General features: G+C 42.8%; 1 protein-coding gene across 1 annotated transcript; it reads right to left on the bottom strand.

Annotated features, from left to right (window-relative positions):
- Positions 1–17,339: 17,339 nt before the first annotated feature.
- Positions 17,340–26,058, bottom strand: cdk13 (cyclin dependent kinase 13). Its single transcript, XM_022748792.1, has 14 exons — positions 24,355–26,058; positions 23,245–23,811; positions 22,967–23,125; positions 22,726–22,865; positions 22,399–22,569; positions 22,109–22,298; positions 21,943–21,999; positions 21,724–21,825; positions 21,530–21,607; positions 20,917–21,033; positions 20,690–20,821; positions 20,390–20,586; positions 19,238–19,738; positions 17,340–18,783 (listed from the first exon to the last, which is right to left on the bottom strand). The coding sequence occupies exons 1-14, from the start codon at positions 25,500–25,502 to the stop codon at positions 18,083–18,085; spliced, it is 4,260 nt and encodes a 1,419-aa protein (XP_022604513.1). The 5' UTR covers positions 25,503–26,058; the 3' UTR covers positions 17,340–18,082.
- Positions 26,059–26,261: the final 203 nt, after the last annotated feature.

Genomic DNA, 26,261 nt, shown 5'->3' with positions numbered 1-26,261 from the left:
GATGCAGAGCTTAGCGCCGTCAAACTCGCATCTCTGACCTCCAAGGACCACTGCGTTTAACAGGGAACTGCCTCTCATTACTTATCCTTTATCTGCTGTCTCATTATACCCTTGTTCTGTTTTTTGAATTTTTCTATTACTGTCTTTGCAATGCAAATCTGCTGCTTAAATCAGCAGCTCTGTGTATACAAAGGCAAACGGGGGGAAAAAATGACTCATCCTATTAGTGTTAGTGTAGTGAAATCTGGGCACTTGAGGAAGTAGTCAGGGTGTGAAAAGGGACAAGGCTCTGAAGAATATTCCCATCATCCTAAATGCTGCTTTTTTTTCTCTCATCAAAGTATGATTTATATGAGAGAGACAGGCTTCCTATAATCTTTGCAGTGCAGCATCAGGTCCGCAGTAAACTAATGTGCATGTTCTGATATGCCTTCCTGGATGGTGGATGATAGCTCGTGTGTCATGACTGCAGGCCTATCGCTCGCTGCGTTTCCCCCCGCAGTGTGAGCCAATATGTTCGGTAGACATAGATGTGGGCATTGCCTAATGGAATCCAGTCAGCATGGCTGATACCATCACCAAGTCACACTGCCAAGCCTCGATAACACCAGGCTCTCTCCCTCTTTGGAGCTATGGCAAGTGTCCTGGAGAGCCCTGCAGGATGTTACATATTAATACTTCTCGACATTTCCTGGGTGATAAGCAGCCTGGGTATAAATATTTCTTTTTATGAAACCACTTCGGCACAGCTTTCCTCACAGAAGACAATCTGGCTATTTTCTCTTCACAGACGCGTATCTGAAAACAAATGCTCTGTCCTCAGTAACCTGTACTTCTTAAAGATGCATCACCACACAAACGGAAGATAATGCATAATGGAAGGTCTGCCAGGGTAGGATTCATACGGTCACTATAATGTGTTGTGTGGCTTGAAAGGGAAAGTTTGACACTTTTTTTTGCTTTAGGTTTGGTGGTAATATAAGATACCGACTCTCATGTCTGTCTGTTCAATATGAAGCTGCAGTCAGCAGCTGGTTAGCTTAGCTTAGCATAATAATTTTTTTTTTTTTACCAATTTTCCAGAAAATTGATTAAAAAAAAAATTTGAATGTATGCAGATATTGGGAACTGGTCACAACAGGTAGTGGTTTAAATTCTCCACTTGGCTGCCATTAAACCACTGCAGAAGAAGAGGCTGCAACAAGATGATGTAATCAAGAGCACAAGACCTTGCGGAAAAAGTTGTTTTTGTCTTCCGCCATTTTTCAAATCTTCAGCTTGATGATCTTCCCTGGCCAAGAAATTGCCTGAGACATAAGCCCTGTTAAATGGTGAGATTTAACATGTTACCAGTCTAACTGTACCCACCCCCTCTTTGCATGCTAAGCTAAGCTAAGCTAAGCCGAACGACCGCAGGCTCAGGCTACATATTTGCTGAGAGAGAGACATTAAAGTGGCATCAATCTTCACGTCTAACTCCTGGCAAGAAAGTCAGTGACTGTAATTCCCAAAATGTCAAACTATTCCTTTAATGGAGAGAGAATCTGCTTATACAGCTACTATGAGCCACATACCCACCAGGCATGTGTGTGTGTGTGTGTGTGTGTGTGTGTGTGTGTGTGTGTGTGTTTGTGTGTGAGAGGATTGGTTTCTGCGCATACACCTGTGTGTCTGGGTGCTACAGAGCCTTGAAATCCGAATGTGAAATGCAGAGTGAAACAAATTTAAACCACACGGCTCTCCTTCTCCCCCTGTCTCTCTCAGCCGAGTGAAAAATTCATGTTCTATTACCCCATCAAATATGAATTGCAGTTTATAAGATCACATTTGAAATTCCAGGTCACAGCTCATGCATTCCCAAATACTTTTGGTAACATCGCCGGGGTCTATTTCTGGAGCCCAGCGCGCCCAGCTGATAGAAGCAGCTTACAAATGAGTTTCTTCACATCAAGAGAAGGTAGAAAGGTAGACTGTGGCAAACAAAGCTATCACGGTTTTAAATGTGAAATAATGAAGCGGAGCTACTGTATATGGAGATGTATTTAAATGTGTGCATCAGCTACCACAGCGCTGCATGAGTTATGAGATTGCCTGATCACTTGTCATGGGCTGGCATAAGGGAATGAGGCATGTGTCATATCTTGTTTAAGCAGCCCGATGCAGTGTGTGTGTGTGTGTGTGTGTGTGTGTGTGTGTGTGTGTGTGTGTGTGTGTGTGTGTGTGTGTTTTGGTAGAAAGGTTCACAGCAACTCCTCAGCCTCTCATTGCGGCTCATGTTGTTGAACGGTTCCTCCCCTCCGGCTGTTAACTCGCCGGGGAGAGTTTCCCTGCCGGATACCATGACGACGGCTGGCATCAGCGCCTTGCACCGCGGCAAATGGGGGTCATTTGTAGAGACAACACCCCCTTACCTCTTACCTCCACCGTCACCGCTGCCATGGCTACGCAGACTCTCCCCCAGCCCTCAGCCCTCCCAGCATTCAGTTCACCTCTCGGTCGGCTGCAGCCATGCATCCGTTCCAACGTGCACACTGCTCATGCTGAGGAATTCAGGCGCCGAGAGACTAGCGCAGCATGTGCTCGCATCTCTTCCACATCCAAGTCCTTGGGGTTTTACACATCCAAGTCCCTCCAGCTCGCTGTAGAAATCCACAAGAAGCTGCAGCAGCGAATGAGTTCAGAACTTCCCCCTTGGCAAGTAGCCCACAGCATGAAATGATCAAAACACATTAATGATTCATCACAAAGTAAAGATTCCATATCTCTGATGTGTGTGTGCATCAACTGGATGCTTGAAGATCTAGTTTCTTTTCCTGATTCCACCAAAATCCACAAAGTTACTGGCAGAATTTTAGGATTTACTTGTGCGTGTTTTCTTTGCGCAATCCCTGCGTGGATTTTCTTTTCGGTTGTACATCTGTCTGCCTGTGTAACGCGAGATCTGAGATAGGAAACAAATCATCTTACTGCTGAAGTGAACCAGACAAGACCTCGTGTTGCTCTTACATGAATAATCTTCTCTTTCAGTGTCGATGGTGCTTGTCTCAGCTACTTCATGTCGTGATGTGGCTCCATGTCTGATGCTAGGGCAGTAAATAACTGTGATTGGAAAGGGTGTGATGAAAGAAAAGAAGAATACAGCACAGCCTCCTGCAGTTAGGGAGGATGGACAGAAAGCAGGATGAGCCTGTAGTTGATGTATAGAGAAGAGAAAAAGGTGTAAAACAACAGATGTACTCGGGGCTTCTTCTGGCAGGTTGTAGTAAAATCAGGTCGCTGGCATTTGACTGCTTCACATAAGAATAACTGATTACAGCTTTGCTGTTTGAGGTGGAGTCTACTCTGTGAAGAAGAACCCAGATCCAGGTGAAAACAAGGTAACACACAAGTCCTGCATTCAAACGCCGGGTTAAGTGCAGATGTGTTTCCGCTAAAAATGCGCATCAACCATCAGAAGTAAAAGCGAGCGAGTGGCTCTACAGAAAAATGGCAGGTTACTGATATATTATTTACATGACTATCAATTATTAATAGTCATGCATCATTGCATAATTAGCTATTTACCACTGCAGATGGTTGAGGTGGAGCTGATTTGTAATTACTTTACGTACAGTTACAATAAGGCGGTTTAGTGCATCGGTTCCCAACCTCGGGGTCGGGTCCCCTCCAGCAGGTCGTTGAACAAATCTGAGGGGTCGCGAGACGATTAGCTCACATATAAACACAGTGTTGTAGAGAGTGATGGTGTGACCCGGATACTTTGATGCACATTACCAGTTGCAAATGGACACAGAATAAAAAATGTTCAGTATATATGTCTGAACAAAGATCACTGAAGTCAGCAGGATTCGTCCTCTGGCGACCAAGAACGTCTGCTAGCTAGTTAGGGCTGCTAGTGCGGCTAAAAACAAACATACTCTACATCTGTGTTCTTTCGCTTTCTTTCTTTTTTTTTTTAATTTTCTTTAATCTTTTGCTTTTTTTGTGAAATAGTTGAATCAGAATCTGTAAAGTAACATGTAACCTCAGCTCAAATAAATGTAGTGGAGTAAGTACGTAAATGTAACGGAGTAGAAGGATAACGAAGCAGAGTGCAGTATTTGAAATGAATTTAAAAGTTATTTTCCACAGGAAGAAGTGCAGAAGAATGTTTTCATTTGAAGATGAAAATATATGAAGATAGCACATCAAAAAAAAAGAAAGAAACATGGAGACAGCATCAGTCTCCGAAAAAAAACATGTTCTTCAGTATTGCATTCAGTTAATGACAGTGAGGACACTACAAGATGAATTGACAGCGACAATGGAGCCAAATGACATCGCGACGAATCAGGAGCATGAATAACAAACTGAATCAAATATTAAATTCATTCAAAAGGGGATAACACTGGCAGTGACAGTGTAATCAATCCACATTTCGCCTTGATCTATTGTGTAACAGCTCAGACAAAAGAGCACAAGTGAAGAAAAGAAGTTGATTTCTCCCCTGCTGCAAAACCCATCATCCTTCCACTCTTTCTTTCTGTCCTCTCTCATTTCTTAATGCTTCCTTCCTCTCTCTGCTCTTCATCCTCCAGATCACTTAAAGTCCATTTTCCCCAACTTTCAGTATATCACAGTTTTGCTTGATAACGTGTGTGCTACCTTCACATCTCCGAGTTATTTGCAGCGGTTTATATGTGGTACCACCACAGTGGCGAGTGAGCCTCCTCAATTTCTTTCCTGGTGACAGATTTCATCCTCTTCGTATCCATCTTTCTTACCAGCTTGGGCCACATTGCTTCTGAAATAGGAAGAAAAGGTCAGAGCGTTAATGCACAAAGTGACAGGAGATACATCACCTAAATCTATGGTGACTTTTGGCAATACATCCCACACATGGACACTCAATTTTCATTGGGAGAAAACAGGAGTGATGAGAGAGATTCACAATCTGGAAACACACAAGGTTTCTTCTTGGCTTGGAAGGATTTTCTTATTAATTGTTAAGCATTTTTAATGAGATAAACAGAGGAGAGGGAAGTCATTGTTTCTAATATGATTCATATAAAAACAAAGAAGACTCCGTTTATTTGCCATTAAATTCGTCTTAATTTTGCTGATTTAAACACAGACGGTGACCACACGTGTTCATTTTAGCTTTATTTTTTATTTAGTTGTGAATACAGCCACTGAAACATAATCATACATGTCGATACTGGACACGATACTTGTATTTCCATCTTCGTTAAAGCACATTTCCATGTTATGTCCTCACATACGGTGGCCCTGAGAGCTCAAAACATGCAAATAGAAAAAAACAAAACACAAACAAATTTAGAAAACATCCTCAATTTGACAAAACATGTGCCGCAGATACCCACAACACGCCACGTTCCTTTGTGTCCGCTGGAGACACTTCCATTGTGTTGTGAGTATTTGCAGCACGTTTTGTCAAATTGACCAAGATGTTCTGAATGTGTTTGCGTTTTTGTCTATTTGTTTTCTCAAGTTGCAGGGCGTTGAGCTCTCAGGGCCACCGTACTCGTACTCACATCCTAATTTTCCCTGCTGTGGAATGTTTTTCACTGCTTTTATCACACAACATGTCCTTCACTTCAATTGTATTTCACAGTAAATATCTTAAAATAAGAGTTTCAGGCAGTAAGAAAGAGGCTACCAATTTTGAGCTGATTTCATACACTCACACTTTCTTTTGCATTTATCTCTCAGATTACAGCTAATGGAAGCATCTTGCTTTGATTTGTCGGTTGGCTTCACTTGGTTGTGGCAGATGAATATTTATCTTGGAGCAAAAATCTGGGAAATCAAGGGACATAGAAACTGGAACTCGGATGCTTTTTGCTCTCCCTGTGTTCCTCAACGTTCACATTAATTTGAAGCAATTTTTTTTTCAAAATGTTCAAATTTATAATCTGATGTTGGCGCTCTGCTGCAGCTTTGCAAAATGTGATTGATGACAGTTCTTGCTGTTTTCTGTGCCACGTTGAAGTCGCTGAGAGTGAACGAGCCAGAGAAACAAACTGGGCAAGTGTGGCAAAAATGATTTGAAAATATTGTGCGCACACACACACACACACACACAGTATATATGAACAAAATTAAGTATTGAGGGATGAAAAGTAAGATAAGATTTTAAAAAGAGGGGAAACAGAACTTTAGTCGTCTCCAAAGAAATTTCTGTGCACAAGATATTCAGTATAGAAAAATAACTAAAACAGTTTAAAGCTGCATTAATCAATATTTTATGTAAAAATCAATTTAATAAAAAAAAAAAAGAATAAAATAAATACTATGTGAAATGTAAAAGATGTCGCTCATAGTGATGATCCCACAGAGAAAATATCAGGTTTTGGTTTACAACTTTACTGTTTTGGTCACCGCTCTCATCCACCTTATTTCTGTGGCTGTTTTCAGTGAAAATGTTCTGCTAAACCGACTGACTGCCCAGCATCTAACAGCACAGACAGACCTCGACACCAGCTGCTGAACACAGCGCAGCATTTAGCAGCTGAAGAGACAGATGTTTTTCTCAGGAATTGGTAGAGACCAAAACCAATCCAATTTGAATATTGGACTCAAAGCACGACCCCAAATGAGTGCTAATGTTGCTCCATGTCTGGTGGATGTATAAACTGTTCACTGCCCCAAAGTGGCCAAAAAAAATAAATGAAATCAACATACAAGTATATGCATGGTGCAAAGTATAAATGAAAGTACAAGGAACCGGCTGTTACAAATCAGGAAAGGGACATCTATTATCCCATTTATATTACGAAAGGGAGGCAGCATAAAACCAAGTGTGCTTGGATAAAAAAAAGTTTTCCATTTGCAAGGAGCTGAGAATATTAACACATGGAGCAAACTGAAAAGGAAAGAAAAGGGGGCTTGTGAAAGCTGTTCAAATCCAGGAAATAAATATAACCAAAAGAGGACTCTTAAAATAAGAGCCTCAAATAACTTTTCCTGAAAGAAACCAAGAAGATATGAATTTCACAGAGTTCCATCTACCAGGCTGAAACGACAACGAGAGGCGCGCTGGCGAGCTCGAAGTCCCAGTCGTGCCAACTGTCAAGCCGGACAAGCTTTTGTGACTTCAGTCCCCATTTGCATCCTCCGTTATTGGAGAGCTGGAGCGGGTGCCGCTCCAGTCAGGATCCTCGGCTCGTCAAGACAGGAAGCGGGAGATGAGGAGGGGCGACGCCTCAGCAGCTGGAACCAATCTCATACAGGGGACCACACATACCTATTCAGTGTACACATCAAATACAAGAAGGGTTAGACGCATATATATATATATATATATATATATAAAAATCCATCAACTGGTGAAGACTATAAAATGTGGCTGAAAGCTCCAGAAAAAGCTAGTAAATGCACCTTAAATGTATATATTTTTTTTTCTATTCAAATGTCAAACTATTGCCGAGGTCGAGAATGAACCTTACAACTGTATGACGAGGGGTGTCACACAGCCACAGTACAACTTCCTCTTAACCCATCTGTTTATTCTCCAAGAAAAACTAGACTAGTCAGATTATAGAGTAAATGCATGATGTGTCATGTCATTTGTATGATCATTATGGTGGATTTCCCTTTACAGATGCTGGTAAAAGTCCTGTAAATTGCAGGCTGCAGGAGCCATTAGCAAGGAGCGTTTTTTCCCTTCTTCACACCCTCTGTCTCTCTCTATCACTCTTTGTCCTTGTGGGTGATTAGAATGCACCCTGGTTGTCTGTCTGCTCGCTCATTAATCACACTGCGAGAGACTGGGCTGAGCACTAAATATACAGTTTGTCCTCATCTCAGCACTCCACACAAAGTGCCATTACAGCAGAAAACCACACACGGTCATAAATGACTCATAGACAGGGCTACAGGTTGGCCAGCACTCGTTATAGTAACCCTACCAATGCGAGACGAGTATTTATGTAAAGTCTTGCTTCCATCATTGGAGAACAACCGCAAATGGTTTCGTGTACATGACAATTGAATTACAATATTGTCACAGTGGAAACAACAACTACACTTTAAATGACTAAAATATACAGAAAACAACTGATATTACTTTCCATAATAAATACATGCATATACATATATTTATTTATATTATCTCAAATCATGAAGCCAGACAGCAAATCTCCTGGCCCTGTGTTGTAAATAAGACTCAGGTTTTGTAGCTTAAAAGGACCCAAATGCAGACAATCCAAGGGAGTATGAGAAAAATGTGATTTATAAAACGAAGAAAAAAAATGAGCGTCCAACCGGGAAACCAAAGTCCAAAAACCGAAACACAAGGAGAACCAAGAATACTCACGCCGAAGTAAAACAGAAAATCTAAACAATGGAGAAAGAGAAAGTTCAGAAATCCTCACTGAGAACAAACAGGACCGTCACAGCAAACAGGACGAAGTGACAAAGACAAAGAGGAGCGCAGAGACTAAATAGACACAAGGGAAGCAAGGGTGATTGAACACAGGTGAAACACATTAGGGCGGGGCAGACGATCACAAAGGAGGGAATCAGGACAAAGACAGGAAGTAAAATAACCACAAGACACACAAGGGAAGTATAATATAAAATAAAACAGGAAATGAAACAAATGTCCCAAAAACTAGCTAAGTAAGGCTATTCAAATTATGTTAGCAGTTAGCAATGTTAGCGGGATAGCACTTTTACTGTTCCTTGAACCAACTTAGCAACTATTTATCTCTAGATAAATTACATAACATACATAACTTTTCTTTTTGGAGAATGCACCAAATGTAGTGACTTTTTGTAAGGACAGTTGCTGGTACTGGCCCATGAGTGAAGTTCAGTTAACTGGCTGCTGGCGGTTTCGATCTCATCTCTCTTGCTCTTGCCCTCTTGCTTCAAGCTTGTATTGAAATTGCCTCAAGACTTAAAACTCTGTTATTTCGCGCTGTTCTCAAACTGTGTGCCTGCTAATGCAATTCTCTATTTGAACTTTGAAAGCGAAGCTACAATATATATTTAGCTCTCTCCTGTCTGAAAGAAATGAAACAGCTCTGTTTTCAGGACTTGATTTCTCATCTTCACAGAAAAAAAACTCTACCAATATCAACCCAAAGTTAAACCTTCAGTGTAATAAATGAACCTTTCGAACCCTGAAGTTACAGAGAATGCAAATGGAGACACTTTCATACCAAGAAAAAACAGCTTCTGTGGTAATAAGGGCAGACAGCGCTCTCCCCTGTTGTCTCAGTGCTAATAATTTTCGACAGTTTCAAAAACGAAGGAGGATATTTGTGATTCAGAAGAGAATGTACATCAGTTAACAGACTGCCAACACATACGACTGATGTATTTAACCGCTCACACGCCGAGACAAATCAGGCCTCCTGGGAGGAGGACAAGTTGCACCCAAAAGAAGCACGTCCTGCAACTTCAAGGGTATCGGTAAGAAGAACAGGGAAACTTTTTTATATTCCCCTTTCTCTGATTATTCTGCTTTAGATGGGCACCCACCTTCAAAGACCAACCCGAGAGAAGTCATTTACCAGCAAGCTAAACTCATGAGCCATTATTGCTGCATGATTCACAGGCAAACATAACGAGGTTGCAGCATTCGCTTCTCTAATGGCATCCAAAACAAACCTTCGCTTTTAGATATTGTTTTCTGTCTCAGAATTTACCAGCTAAGTGTGTGGATGTGGATTGTTTTGCATTTTTAGCATCAAATGTTCTGCTCTTTGACAAATCTGCAGAAACTGCAATGCGTCACCCTACACCAATTATCCCTTGAAAAATAAATACATCTTCTACAACGAGTGCAGGTGTGAGCTTAAATTAGATAACAATTCTGCCTTAAAGATTCACCCCAGTCTCTCGGGGGAAAGGGAAAAGAGTGTGACTCATTTCTACAGGGAAATCTGGGAATTGTGACCCTTTACGGGGCTCTCCATCGATTTTACATGTCAAAGTCAATTTACTTGTCATGTGGAGTGCATAGCCTCTGAAAACACTTGAATAATGTCTTCTGGGGCTTTGGGGACTCAAGTTACATTACCAGAAAAAAAAAAACCTGCACAACAAACTGGGGAAACATGGGGACATATACTGAGCAGGAAGGATTTAACAAACAAGAAAATTGAGTTGCAGACTGGGAAGCGTAGAATCCATTGTTTTTGGGCATAAACGTCCAAATAATTCGGCCTCTGCTGCGACGATTTTAACCATTCGGTTTTTAATCTGTCTCTTGAGGGTCCCTCAACTTCATCGGACTGCGATACTGAATCGCCAGAGTGCCCCTTTAATGTGCTGATGGTGATTCTTCCACACAACTAAAACCTTAAAAATATTTTTAAAAAAGTGCTTTTCACTTTTTTGACTAGAATGTATTGTATTTAAAAGTCTTATATTTTACACTTTTCCTATGTTGATCCATAAGAAGATATATTTTTGGTTTTAAGAACCAGAAACCATCTTAGTGTAGTTTTACATCTCCTGACTTGCTTTGTTGTGACATCACTAAGTTACAGGAAGTCCTGACGGCTCATTTTAAGGCTCAGTTTCTGAATACAGGCTGTGTGCATCTCTCTGTGGACTAAGCGCTTTGATACTTTCACAGTTTTAATAAAGAACCTAGAGCTGATCTATAATCACACTACACATTGACATCTACCTTTAGACTATATGGGACCTTTAAATATTTTCTGGAAGTGGAAGAGTGAGCTACGTGTTCAGAATATGCTTCAGCTCGCTTGTTACTGTGTGACATAGAGCACTTTAATCTCATAATCAGAAGCTCCAGATACATTATTGTGTGGAAAACAGAATTTCGGCCACATTGTGAGCATAAAATCTCACAATACAAATAAACACAACAAATATTTCGATATATATATTAATTGAAACTGATTTCAAAGATGACTACATGAAGAGGCTGTATTATATACATATATATATATATATGAGGAAAATTTCATTACTCATACAATTTCAGCCAAAACTACACATAATCCACAGCACACCTCAAAGATTTAAGCTTTTCCAGAGTCTAGTTTTTAGTTTGGCAAACCCTTCCTCATTTTTGAATTATTTGCATTGCCTGAATTTGATCAGCACCCAACTGAATCACACTGCTGTGCAGACAGTTTCATATTTTCTTACTGGCAACTAAAACCTCCCTCATTATCTACACATGTAAATATGTTTCCCACATCATGATAAAATGTTGTTTAGTTATATTTTCTATTAATTACCACATTGCTGTTTTGTCATGTCTTGTCTGTTGGTTCATTTTAAATAAGCTGTATTATTATTTTAACGCATACATCCTTAAAATATGCATGTGTTTAAATTCCTTCTGACAGCGAGGTGGAATATTCCATAAACAGTGTCAGTCATCGCCTCTGTTTCATTTTTTTCCTCCTCATCATAAACAACCACACACAAACAGCTTTTCTTTCTCCGTTCAGACGGGTTCAAGAGTCTGTGGGGTGACTTTTCCCTCCAGGTAAATATGCGTCCTGGGTGTGAGGTAGTATGTTTATCTCTGACAGGTTGTTTGCTCAAGAAGATGTCAGCGGCGTATTCGCTTTGAAACAACACTTAAAACCCAATGTGGGAACAGTGCGTAGCTGCAGGAGCTGTTGGAGAAACAAGCTGCAGAACAAGATGTACTGTACACTTACTGTATAATTTTATCTTCCAGTGCAGCGTCAAGGTTTTACAGTACGGCAAATAGAACTGCTGAGCACAGACCATGCAGTATTTGAGTACGGCTTAATCTACAGAACAGGCAATGAATCATAAACAAGATGTCTTATTGACTTATCGACCTTTACACGCGTCAAAGTGGTTGCCAGTTTTGTATCCATCCCCCCACTCCATTTCAATTTCAGCCACAATAATTCTCTGGATTGCAACTCTCACATTTCACGCTTGATTTCATATTTCTCTCCACATTTATGGAAAAGCAGTTGTGTTTTCCTACGCAATTTACACTAATGGCTCTGGAGATTGTTTTTGCTACGGTTTGGACAGCTGTAATATGTTGGAAGTTTCTTTATAAAAGCCCTTTGTTACAGACCATCTAGCTTTGCTTCACCTTGGAGATTTGTGATTTCAGATGGCATAGAGCAAAGGATTTATCGACATAAAAGCATTGCAGTGTCCACTCTGCAAACATTATGTACCCTAAGCCTTTTAAAAGCATGTCATTACACGGTGATGAGTGAATGCGCAGACTTTACATTTTGAAGAACCAACCACTGCTACTATTACTGCTGCTGTCACTGCTTCTGTCCATTCTTAGTCAGACCATTATTGATCCGGATCATCCGACAGCAGCAGATCACCAACCAATCTCTTCTGCAGATAGAACCGCAGCTGCTAGACCAGGGCCGTAACAAAAACACGACTGAATAATTGTGTTTTCAGTGGGATGAAGTGATGACGGAAGTATGGAAGTGGAGAGAAGTAAAAGCCGTGCAGAAAATGTGATGGAAAATAACTTTTTACCCAAAAAATTATTAAAATTGTCAAGGAAAAGTCATGAAAACTGACAAACAATAAATGCCAAAATCCAACTCAAATCCAGATTAAAGCCAGAAAATGTCATAATTGTAAAAGGAAACAACACAATCTTCCTCTTGAACCTGAAAAGTGAATCTATCAGTAATGAATCGCACACTTGCTCAAATCAGTTCACTCACAGGTTTTCCTGCAACAATCTTCCTTTTTTATCTTGTTCAGATGATCTAATAACGATGTCTTTAAAGCAACTGACTGGAGAATCATGGGAAATGTAGGCACTTTCAAATTTTAACACTTGTGGCCACTGTTCTTGTTGAGCTACTGAATGAGTAAAAGTTTCTGCATCTCATACAGTATCTCAACAAGACCGTCCTTCCGTGTTCATTAATATTCCTGACACGCTCTTGTAAAGCTCAAACAGCTCTCCAGTGCAAACACGCAACAACTGGGTCCAAGCTGCAGACGGGTTTGTCTAAGTTTCATGCTGCCTTCACACTTTTCTAACTTTTTTGAATTAATGCTCTCCAACAACTTTACGCTCTGATGTGCCCTTCTAAAAAAAGAAGCCCGTGGGTCAAGATGCTTGGTGCAGATTGCCAGGGCCCAGACTCACTTTTATAATAATCACTTACCGAAGCCTGACCTTACGTGTCAAAGGTAAGGTGCGAAGTGAAGCTGAGCATGACATTTATGGGTCATATCTGCCGTAAATGATTGGAGCGCCCTTTGTCTTCATGGGGAGAGTTAATGGGGGTGTCAGGGAGAAGGCGGGGCCGTGTCTCACTGTGGAGAGGCAGAGAGAGAAAACACAGAGACGAACATGTGCATACGGAGGGAATTATACTTTAAATTTAGCCGCTCGTCCTCCTCAGAGAGGCTTCAGAGAGACAGAAGAAAAGGGAATCAGCAGTTTAGCACCACTTGTGGTCATCAATAGTCATATTGACACTCGGGGGAGATAAAATACGCGACCTTTCGGTAACGTGATGGTTTCCCTAAACAATGGCCGCCGCTGCCACCAAGTGTAGCAATGGCACAATAAAGGTCAGTGTGGCGTGACCTTTGTGCAGAGTGTCACCTTGCTGCTGAACACACAGGACCTGTGTCTGGATGGAAAAATTGCCCTTTAACACTCCATCATGATTGATCTGCTCTGAAGATTTTCCCCAGTCTTCTCATTCAGTGAATATTAACTAAACCGCTATCTCTGAAATTACACAGTTAATGTAGTGTCTTTAAAAAGAAACCACTCATTAGGAGAGATTAACACCCTGTAATGTAGTCACGATAATGGTTGGCATTCTACCTAAGCTTAAATAATATGCAGCAAGCGTAATTACTGACACCATGAAAGTTTTGCTGTGCATGCATGTGGAAGACTGAGCAACCATTGTTTGACTGCCACTACTTTTAGATTTCACATTTTAATTAAAAACTACTTTGAACACAGCCCCAGGAGGGAATCACTCAGAGAGAAAATCCAAAAAATTGTAAACAAAACATTATCTAAAAATGACAGCAGCATGCATTTTCCCTCTCCGCCTGTCTTGCTCTCTTTAAACACACACACACACACACACACACACGTACACACACGCAAAATGAAACAAGGTTTGACCCAGGGGCCATTAAACAGCCATTACTTCAGCTGACTCACCTCGTCAAGGAGCAGGACGGCCCAGGGCACAGTGATGCACTGCAGGTCACGTAAAGGTTCAGTTACTGCAAAATCTCAAAGGTTAATTCAAAGTCAGCACATTAATTCTTTAGTAAATCATCCTTAGCTCCTAATTATTTCCCTTCCACATTAGACTGTCAACAGTCAGCGAAGGTAAGCTCCTCGTCCTGTCCTCGAGCCACCTTGGAACAGTAATGAGTTAACAAGCTCAAGTCCAGGCAAGTCTCTGATTAGCCCAATATGATGAGCTTGTGGATCATAATGAAATTGGCTCTATTCCATTTTCAACAAGAGCCGGCAGGTAACGAAGTTGAAGAAAGTCTCCAGCCCTCTGCCGGCTCCTGCAGACGTTGGGAGCCACCGAAGTGAAGATGAATTAATTCTGTCGGCTCTGCTCGTCAGACGTCACTGTTAACGGACATGTGTCCATATTTATGGATTTTGGCTCAAGGGTGAAAGGTATATCTTGGTTGTGATTTTCAGTTTTGCAAGGTTTATTAAATCTGGCTGATGGACTGAGATGCTTGTGATTTTCAGCTTCCTTTCCAGTCCTTTAGCACCACTCGGTGCCTCAACCGGGAAGTGCAGAGGTTAGAGGGAACATGGGCAGTGCACAGCAAAGACCTGACATGCAACGTGCACGTATGTGAAGTTAAGGATGTTGCTGAGGCTGTTGTCAGAGGCTTAAGGTCAGGCACATGATCAGTGAATCAAACTTAAGTCCTTCTCAAGTGTAGGTGAAGAAATGTTTGTGTGAGTAAAGGGCGGGAGAATCAGAAGAAGTGCCAGGAAACAGTGTCAAACACCAGAAAAGTGAGACCATGCTGTGACCATTTCTGTGATGAGACATCTGGGGGGGTTTTTTTTCCCTTTCCTCCATTTTTTACCAATTTTCCTGTCAGCATGGTTGTTGTGTGCCCTTCTCCACGACCACATTTACCATCCACCTCGAAAAAAAACACACAAAAAAAAAAACAAATAAAAAAATCAATCCCGTCTATATTTGTTATTTTAATCTTGTCTGACATTTCTTAAAAGGTTGAGGAATGCTTTCAGGGGACGGATGTAGATTCTTTTAAAATCTCTTCCTCTTTTTGAAGCCTTTCAAAACAAATTGGCTTCCTTCTTAAAAATCCTTGGGGCTAAATGTCAAAGTGTTCCTCGAAGAGTTGGAACAAACAGACACTGAAACGTATTTTGTAATGTTTACATACTTCAGTAGGAATCAAGGGGAACACGACATTAACGCGTTAATGTTGCTTTTATTCCTTAGATTTTGAAGGTGGGGATTCCTTTAAGTTTCCTTTTTTTTTGGTTACCTGACAGGAAGTCATGTGACTGGGTAATCAGCTCACCTGTATGGTGTTGGATGGTGTGCTGAAATGTTTGGACCTGAGAAGAGATGCAGGAGTTTTGGTCACGTTCGTGCAACTTCTGAACCTACACATCCAATATTTGGACACAAGTAAGAGCTGGTGAGTTTTACTGTGTTTATTCATCAAGTTAACACAAACACAAAGGGGATAAGTAGAAAAAAATTAAACTAAATTAATGTCATATCTGGTGAGGAGGCCTCTTGATGTTTTCTTTTTTTAATAGATTACAACCTTGTTTGAATAAACTCAGCAAAATATGAAGAGTGATGCTTTGGTTAAAAAAAAAAGAAAAAGAATCTATGCTCTTCTGCCTCACTCTGCTCCTTCAACTCATCTTCTCTTTAAATCACACTCACTGTTGTTTCAATCAATCACACAAAAAATATGATGCTGCCAGTCCCACTGAAGCTACCGTAGATTTTCAGCAATCCATCATCCACGGCGTATTAATCACAGACTAGCTGCCATCCACGTTCTGAATTAGCTTTGCAGAACGGAACCCCCTCTGAGATAATCACTTTTTCATCACCGGCGATGTGACGTGTGACAAATGCAGATGTGGACGTGACGGGTAAAACAAAGGACAGATGTATGTGTGTGTGTGTGTGGAGTGTGTCTCTATGTTCAGCTGTGGCTTCAGTATGGTTTTGTGCATCAGGTCTTATTATTAATGTGCTGCTGTTATTGCATCTAATGTCAGTTTGGCCTTCAACATCTATTTAGTTTTCTAGTGCAAGTCTTACAATTGGAGTAGGAAAAGAACTGTATTTAAGTATGTGGACCGATGCACATTATGAACCGTTCCGACTGGATTATTTATCTGACGATACACTTCCTGTTCCATAAATTCATCCCTATTTGATAGCTATCTCTAATTTTCTCTGGAGCAGGACAGTGTTTGAAAACTCTTTGGATTTCAGAGCCACTCCTTGGTTAATTGGAAGGTTGAAACGGCAAAGGCGGCAGGCAGGAGAACTGGTTTTGCGATCTTTAAGAAACCGTTTTTTTTACACCAGGTTCAAACCACGAGTTAAGGTGCTTAAAAGATGAAGCCCACCGGGAGCCGTCATCTAGTGGAACGTTTTCTTTCTTCCCGGCTCTGTATCTTAGTTTGACGTTGTGCATTATGTTGTCTGAAACTTGATGTGTGCTGCTCTCTCCTTAGCCATATGCCTCCCTCCCTCCCGAGTCTCAGTGGTGCTAACCTGGCTGTCTTCTGAAGAAAAGAGGGGAAAAAAAAAAAAAGGGGTGTGTGTATTTGCATTATACTGACTCACTCTAGGGGCTTGTCCTCTTGTGAATGGTGTGTACGCTTCAAGTGTTAAGATTTAGCGCCAGTGAAATCGCGGTTGCCGGGTAAGGTCTGTTGGTTTTGAGTGAGACTGACAAGCGAGTACATTTGCCTACAGATGCGGCGCTGAATGCCAATCTGAATCACAGAGACAATACTCATGTTGCAATGAGCACACACTGCAGGTGAGTGAGTGTGTGTGTGTGTGTGTGTGTGTGTGTGTGTGTGTGGTGATGTTTGACAGTGCTGCCATCTAGTGGTGTGATCTATGAAGTCACTATTTACACACACACAACACAAGTAAACTGTGAGGCGTTCAATGACAATCTGTGTATTAATTAAAGAGACGATGATGTGTTGTTGGCATTTCTTTAATAAACATTTGCCAAAGGAGGGGGGGAGGGGGACAAAATCATTTTAGTACAAAAAAAAAAAAAAGAAAAAAAAAAAGACATCGTTTCCTTTTTGAGCTCGGGTTATGTGTGTGTGTGTGTGTGTGTGTGTGTTTTGTTTTGCTCATGATTTACAACACCTATTGGCAAAAAGGCAAGTGGAATCCAAAGTGAAAATAGCCTTTTCTCCATTACAGTCGGATCAGATTTGCCGCAGTTGTCCAAGTGCTATCAGTCTCTCTGGAACTAACAGTCCTTTTCCTCATAGAGCTCCCTGTGCTGATACCTACCGCCATCAACCCAATCAACTGAGCCGTCATCGTTTCAACATAATCACCACCATTAAAAAAAAAGAAAAAGAAAAAAAAAAAAAAAAGGACACTACATTACTGCTCATATTCCTAATTGTACAGGTAAAGCACATCATCCATTTCCTCTCGTAGCTAAAACTGTTTCCGCCTACTTCAATCAGTAGTGCAAAACATTAATACTAGTCTGCCCTGGAGCAATTACAGACAGGCTAAAGGTAGAGATTTAAAATTTACCTGTCTGATAAATGTACACTCAAAAAAGGTAAAAGTTTAATTTAAAAGACAGCAGAATAGATTACAAAAAAATATGAAAATGGTATGAGCAAGAAAAGCTCCTCCGGGGGTTATTCAGCTGTCCTTCTGCAACGTACTCCACATTCCAGACTGAGGAGGAATACAATGCCTTACACAGATTTAAGTTATTACAAACTGAGTGTGCATCTCCAGATCCCTCTGGTCTGGCCTGAGAGGCTTCAGGCTCCAAACAGAGTCCTGTAGCCTTTTGTCCATTGTCACGTCAGATTTCCAGTCTTTCAGAAAGGCAGTCCTCGTCCTCTGATTGTTGCTGTCGAGTTCACGTGTGGGACAAAGCCTAGGGGTAGTGGTGGAGCACCGACTTGAGAAGGGGAACCCCAGGGTTGTCCCGGTGCAGGGATGGGTGGGGGAGGAGGTACACCATCCTTTCTAGCCATGGCGTGGTTGTACAGGTGGATAGCGCTGGGGTTGGGCTGTCCCTCCACAGGTAAGGGGCTGTGATTGTACTCAAAGCGGTGGTCCTTGTCCCCGGTGAACACCATGCTGCTGGGTCCAGTGGCTCCGGCGCCTGGGGGGAAGGGGTCTGGGTGGGCTGGGGCCAGAACCCCTGCGCCAGACGAGGAGCCCGCGGCCTGGCCGGGTCCGCTAAACACTTCTCTCAGTGTGTGAGGAGGCAGGCCGCCACCTAGCATGTGACCCATGTAACTGTCCCCAAACCCTGCAGGGGTGAAGGGTGGCGGCGGTGGGTGGCTGTACTCACCCCCGTATCCAGGCCCTTCTGCGGTAGGGAGGGGAGGGTAGTCCGGTTCTGGAGGTCTCCCACCGTCACCTCCACCCGCAGATGCAATGGGAGGAGCGTGGCCTGTCTTGGGCTCAGGTGGAGGCTGCCTGTAGTCCAGGTCAGCATGTGGAGGTGGTTCTGGAGGTTCAGGTGGTCTCTGGTCTGGGGGCAGGATCGACACTCCACCTACTTCAGACACTAGAAAATGAAATTATAACATTATACTAAGTATTGCGCTGGAAAATAATTTCTTAGTTTTATTAATTCAATGTCTTTTTTATATTTTATTTATCCATCTCCAACCTCCTTAAACTATTTCTTGTGTTGCTCTGACGTGAATGTCCTTGCTTCTTATCTCAGTCTGATCTTAATAAATGGTTTGGAAGAAGTAGATTTCTTGTTTCACACTAATGTTAATTGACAAACCTTGATCCTTCTGCTGATATACTCTAGTGGTTTTGTACATACTTGATATTCTCCATCTGCTGACCACTTTCCCTGGAAACCATTCGTGGTCTAATCTGTTTTCATTATACACGATTTCATCTGGTAAACCAATGTTCTATCACTGACATATGGTGAAAACCTTTTTTAAAACAAATGAAGGGAAAAAAATAAGTAGAAAGACATGATTAACAGATGAAGGGGTTACCTGGAGAGACTGGGCTGGGCTCTGGAGGCTGTTTGACCTCTGGAGGTAGAAGAGGTCCCCCTGGTGCTGCTCCTGCAGGGTTTGTGCTCTCTCCTCCTTCTACACCGTCACCTGGCTCCGGCCTCTGAGCCTGTTGAGCTTGGAGGAGTTGAGCCAGCAGCATCGTCATGGCTGTCTGAGTAGCAGCTGCAGCCTCGCCTTCTGGAATACCCGACGGTGCGGACATGGGGGGTGAAGGAGGCTTGGGCATCGGGGGTGTGCGCGGCACTCCTGCAGGAGCAGCAGGCTGGGGAGGCTTGGCGGGTGTAGGCTGAGCAGGAGGCTCAGCTGGGTCAGTGGGAGCTAGGGCTTTGGAGAGCTGCTGTAACGTCTCCTGGTTGACCTTTGTGCTCATGGACTGGACAAACTGGGCCGTGTTGACTGAGCTCTTGGGCTGGCCGAGGAAGTTCAGGAGGACGGCCAGCTGCTCCTGTGTCAACTGGGAGTTTGGACCCTTTGGGTCTTTAAGAAGACAGAAAAATAAGCTAAGCATGGGGGTTCATTCTTAACCTTTGGGACACATATCTGGGATGAAATACTCTAAACTCAAGGTTCATTCACCAGCTTTATTAAGAGCTGTCAGACTGTTTCAAATATTAATACAGGAAATGTGCTGTAAATCATAGTGAATATTATAACCCAGTCTGTCAGGTTGTGCACATTTTTAAGACCTTATAATTCCCATTTAAATGGCAATATCACTCACAAGTGTAATGAATGTGAAAATAAAAACAAGTTTAACAAATCAGACTACAGGTCTGCGTGACCTGACTGAATGAGCTTGGTTCAGTGTGTGGTTTATACACATGACCTTCAGAAGACACAGGAAAGACAGATTAACTAAGTGAGTAAGTGAATGAGTGAATTACGTCTCTGGATCAAACAAGTTCTTTATTTAAAAACCATTTACTTTGCAAAGCAACAAAGTGAAACTGGCAAGTTCATCTAAATTTGAGTATTTTCATCCATATTTCCCAAAGCCACATACATGAAGTTACCCGTTTATTATGTGCACCAGTAAATTCCATCATTCTCAAATCATATCTATTTGCATAGCACCTTTGGCAACTCAAATAATTAGACAGCGCAAATATAAATAACAGTCAGACTCACCGAGCAGTGCAGAAGCTGCAGCATTCTGAGCTTTGATACCTCCAGGAGCAGGGAAGCCCTGGGGAGTGTTGCTGCGGCTGTCGTCAAGGCCCAGCTCTTTACGAGGCGCCTTAGGGGCGGCCAGCTCCTCTGGCATCTGCTTCTGTCGCCGACGTTTCTTACTCCACAGCTCGTGGCAGTCCTGCCACAGTGGAAGACTGGAGAGATGGGAAACAGTTGACAAAGGGGAGGAAATGTTAAGGATTTGGGAGCCATGGTTACACACAGTAGGATCAACGCGCTGACAACATGAAAACATACTCTGGTGGGGGCATCTTGTCTGGGTCCACATCCTTGAGGAACTCGCTGCCTAAGGCTTGTTCAGCTGTGCAGCGTTTGCTGGGGTCCAGGTTTAACATGTGGTCAAACAGATCCAAGGCAGACGGAGGGATGCTGAGCAACAACAGAAGCACAAGGTCGCGGTAAAATGCACTGCTGGAAGGCTCAGGCCACAAATATATGATTAGAGGTCAAGGACACTGACTTACAAAGCAAACTCCTCTCGTAAGCGTCTCCTGTACTGTTTCTTTGGTTTCATGGTGTTGAAGAAGGGAAGCTTTATTACATCTGGCCAGACAGCAGGACAGGGGCTGCCACATATTCGGCTAGAGGGCAGAAGTACAGAAATGTATTTGTTGAAGCAGAATACAGCGATAATAATAATAATAATAATAATAATAATACAGCAGTATTTAAGAATATCTGTCAACACCCAGAGAACTGGCCTGACTTGTTGCTTTAGAAACGGCATCATGTTTTGCGTTCACTAGAGTTTATTTTCTCTGTGTCACCAGTGTTGTACCCCGCAAAATGAGGAAGTCAACGGGCGAGCAAGTAAAAAACGATACAGTCGCGCTTATAACTTTGCAAACTTTCAGGATTTTTACTTTCACTGCCTTCACTTCTTCTCTAATGTGGGTGCGACAAAAACAAGTGAGGCCTGTTAATCAAAACACTTCTCATGGCTGCACGGCGTTATGGTCAGCTGAGACCATCAGTAGCACCGCTTCCTCTTCCTGTTTTAGATGTGGGTGCACCACTACATGGGAACTAAAACCTACAAGTATGACATTAACATTTTTAATGTACATCTACACTTACCTGATAAGCTCTAGCTGGGCAAGCTCCTGATTAGCTTGAAAGATGGGTTTCTTTGTGAAAAGTTCTCCGAGAATGCATCTGTGACACGCAAAACAAGACATGATTTATGATTATGAGAACAAAACAGTGACACTGAGCCGGGAGACAATCAATAAACACATGTAAACTTAAGTCCAGATGAGTCCTGCTCTTACCCGCAGCTCCACACATCAATAGCAGGCGTGTACCTCTCTTCCCCCAGGAGCAGCTCCGGGGGGCGGTACCACAGTGTGATCACTTTGTTGGTGTATGGTCGACTGGAAAGGAGAACACAGATTATTATCTTGAATCACACACGAGGATGGAAATAAAAAGATGGAAGATGAAACTTAGATGCGGCAAGAAAGCTGTATCCAATAATATAGGAGGCCCACCTCTCTTCAGAGTTGTACAGCCGAGCAAGACCAAAGTCTGCGAGCTTTATTTGACCTCTGATTAGGAGGAAACAAACAATATTGATTAAACTTATCTGGAAAACATGCTTGACAATGCAATACAACATAGCGAGGGTGTTCATTCTGGTTGACTGCGGAGACCCACTTGTTATTGAGCAGAATATTGGAGCACTTGATGTCTCTGTGCAGAAAGTTCTTCTTGTGGCAGTAATCGAGACCCTCCAGCAGCTGTCGCATGAAAGACTTGATGTGGCTCTCGTTGAAATGAACCAGGCCGGACTCGAGCAAACCCATTAGGTCGTGGTCCATGTATTCAAATACAAGATAGAAAGCACCTGAGATGGAGGGAGAAAAAAAAAACACAAGATTTAATCATCAAAAAATGGCCACACATTAAGAGAAAGCTATAGGATCGTAGAGTAACCACGATTATACCTTTATCATTTTTAAAATCCAGAGCATCCTCCTTGTCCGTGACAATCTCCTTCATGTTTATGATGCTCTTGTGGTTGAGTTGTCGCAAAATTTTAATCTCTCTGATGGCTGTGATGGGGAAGCCCTCCTTTTCATTGTCCAGTCGAACCTTCTTCAAAGCCACCATTTCAGCTGTGAAACAGAGGGAAGAACTGCATCACAAAACGAGATCACAAGCTGGTCTCACCCTCAACAGATCTATCCATTATTTTACCTGAAAAGAACAGGGACAGTGGATCCACACTTACGATGCGTTTACGAATGAACACATATGTTCAGAACACTTACCAGTGTCTTTGTCTTTAGCTTTGTACACCTGCCCATAGGTGCCTTCCCCTGTGATTCCAATGATCTCAAACTTGTCCACGCAGCGTTTGCCCCAATCAATCTCCGTTTCCTTAATCTCACCGTATCTTGGGCCACAAATTCTGCGAATTTACATGAAAACATTTCAAAGGAAGCAAAGAGACTATACAACAAAGAGTAGCAAAAGAAAAGACGAGAGAGCATTAAATGCACCATAACATACTTAGGTCTTCGGCGAACTGTTTGGGACTTTTTGTCCTCAGGTGGGCTGTGTGGGGAGGATGTGCCACCAGGAAGTTCAGGGGGGAGGGGCAAGTCGCTCAGAAGCTGACGGGCCTTTCTCTCTGACTTCTTCTTCCCTGAGAGCGAGCTGTCCTTCAAGCTGATAGCAAGAAAATGCAGGAGATAAAGAGATGGTGAGTGTGCGAGTAAGTCTCAACAATCAAGTATAAAAAGGTGCATAAAAATTCAAGGTCAACTGTCCCAACAACACACACATACCCTTCTCCTTTATTCATGTGCTCAAGAACCGTTTGGGGCAATGATATGGATGGCAGAGTAGAGACGACAGGACCAGTGGCTCGTTCCTTGTCTTTGCTCTGTCCAGATGCTGGTGCTTTCCTCTTGTCCCGATGCACAGAGTCATCCTTCCCCTTCCCGTCTCTGTCCCTGCTGGTCTGGTGCTCGGTGGTCCTCTTGGATGACCTGTCAGAGGGAGACTGGGGCTGGCTGGACGTTGGAGTTCTGGGACCTTTCTCTGGCTGAGGTGGAGAAGGAGGGCGGCCCTTCCTGGATGTGTGGTTAGACTTGGGACTCGGTTGGTGAGCAGATGAGGAACCCTTGGTTGGAGTAGATGTGTTGCTGGAGTTCTTGGCTTTGGCAGCGGCTTCAGCAGCTTTCACCTTTTTCTGCTTACTGAGTTCAGCAGCAAGACTGGTTTTGAAGGTGAGCGTGCTTGGCGAGAGGCTAGAGGGGCGACTGCGGGAGCGAGAGTGGCGGTGACGACTGCGAGAACGTGAATGCCTTGAAGATGAATATGGACTTCTGCTACGTGATCTAGCAGATCGCCTGGAAAGGAAATGAAAAAGACACCTTTGCATATTTTGCTCCTTCATTAAAAACTTTTCCACATGACTGCTTCATTTACTTGCACAAGATGAACAAAATCTGGTGGATATCTAAGTCTGAGTGTTGTGCCACGTACAGAAACATATCAAGCACGTTATTACAGCCATTCTGCCAATTGTGCAATATCACACAAGGCTGATCAAAGTTTTTTGCAGTTTCACAGGTATGCCATCAAATAATGAAAGAAAACACAGGCCCTCAATAGATTTTAAAGTTCTAACTTTGTTCTCATTGGAGAGCACGATCATTTTAAACTCGAAATTTACAACAGCTGTTGTGAAGGATTAATGCTAAGAGCTAAGATTGGGTAAAGAAAGGCTTCACTGAGAGGCAAAATTCTGGCATAATCCTAAATCACTCTCTGTTAAATGTGAAGCAGTGCTTGCTTATTAGAACAAATCAAATGAATACACCACACTATTAGAGTACAGGCAGCAAACACTAAACACACTTCATTCTATTAGCTGCTTTGTAAGAACTCACCTGACATCTGGACTTGGGCTCAGGGACTTCCTGTATGGACTTCGTGATCTCCTGCGGTTTCCATAAGGACTTGAACCAAACTCTCCTTGTTCATACGGACTGTGTCGGCCATAACTAGGTGACCTCCGCCAGTTCGCTGGGCTCACAGGGGATCGCTTCCTTTTGTTGCTGGAGTATGAACTGGGTGACTTTGGCATGCCATAGGCCCCATACACATCTACATCCCGGCTGTAATATGTGGAACTGGGAGAGAGTCTTTTGCTCCCATAAGTTGGACTTCTTCTAGAAATCAGCTGGTTATAACCACCAGGAGATTGGTAGCTATATGAGTATGATGTCCCATAGGGACTTTCTGCTTTGAAACCAGGACTTCTCCTGTATGCCCTGAGGTCTTCACGGTCATCTCTGTACGATTGTGGAGCATCTCTGTATGCAGATGGGGGCTCTTTGTCGGATCTTGTTTTACTTCTGTGGCTTTTTGAATCCCTTTTATCTGCAGATTGTGAGGGCTGAGATGTAGATGTTCTCTTACCATTTCTGTCATTGCTCCTTGTAGTGTCTCTGTGATTTTTAGAGCCACTCAGGCTTCCTCCACTCCGAGCTTTTGAGGAGTCTCTCTCACGACTCTGGCGGTCTTTTTTCTTCCCGAGCTCCTTCTCTTGCTTGCTCCTTTCAGATGGTCCTCTTGTTTGTTCGTCTTTGCTGAGGCACACTGCCTCCCGGTCTCTCGGCTGACTTCTGTCTGGGGATGCTGGTCCATTATAGTCACCAAACTCAACATCACTGAGTCGGTCTACTGAGAGACGGTCAGCATGGGGGTCAAGTTTAGGAGAGGGGCTCCCAGAAAATCGCTCTGACTGGGAGCTCACGTCGTCATACTCTACCAATGTCCGAAGTTCAACCTCTTTTTCAAAAGTGCTTTTTCGATCATTGTCATGGTCTTCCGCTGTACCACTATGCCACAAGTCTCTTTCCTTGGCCTGCCTGCGTTTCTTTCTCCTAGAAGCCGATGACCGCCTCTTCTCACGGTGTCTCTCTCGCTGAGCAGCACCGCTCCCTGGTTTACTACGCCTATCCTGCCTGTTAGCATTTCTCTGTGCAGAGGGGCTCCGTCCCCGACCCTCGCGAAGCACGTCTGAATTAGGCATTTATCTACGAAATAAACGCTATAGCCACGTTGGGAATAATGTTAATATTATGTACTTTACCTAAGCTATGTCCCTTGTTGTGTCGTGAAACAAAACATTGGGCTAGCTGTGTAACAGGCTAGTCAGCTAACGCTACAGCTATTTCACAATTAGACAGCCAGCCAGCTAGCTAGCTAAATCACGAGCTTAACATTAGCATTTAAAAGCTAGCACGATCGAGGTTCCAGATAAAGTGAGTTACACCAGACTATTATTAATGAAAATTAGTGCTAGCAAATTCCGTCACATAAAATCCACAATATGGTGCTTAGTTATAGAGACAGTCGATACTCAACCATTGTACTCCAGGACGGACATCTCCCAGATATGCTAGCTAATGCTAGTCGGTTTAGCCAGCTAGCCTCCACTAGCTGTGTCCAGCTACACAGTCGCATTCCATTTCATGGTCAAAGCACAGGCCCAGAGCCCATCCGAATTGAAAATCCAGTTCTTCTGAAATGTTGCAGTTCATTCAAGCATGTAGATCCATTCACTGGATAGTGTTAAAGTGGAGGTAAAAAACTCCGTCTCCTCCTCACAAACTTCTTCTCGCCTTCCATCGCACTCCAGTGTGCAACAAGGAAGTGAATAGCACGCGAGTTGCTGGATAGCCGCCGCTAGCAACTTAGCCAGTTAGCTTTCTTTTCTCCTTGCGTGGAGTTCAAGGCAACTCAGTCAAGATGCATTAAAACAATGCCATTCAAAAAGACGTCTACTCCC

This window comes from Seriola dumerili, unplaced genomic scaffold (assembly GCF_002260705.1).
Source record: "Seriola dumerili isolate Sdu_G_001 unplaced genomic scaffold, Sdu_1.0 BDQW01000129.1, whole genome shotgun sequence".
Classification (NCBI taxonomy): domain Eukaryota; kingdom Metazoa; phylum Chordata; class Actinopteri; order Carangiformes; family Carangidae; genus Seriola; species Seriola dumerili.
Note: the sequence above shows the minus strand (reverse complement) of the source record. Positions and strands in the feature narration are given on the sequence as shown.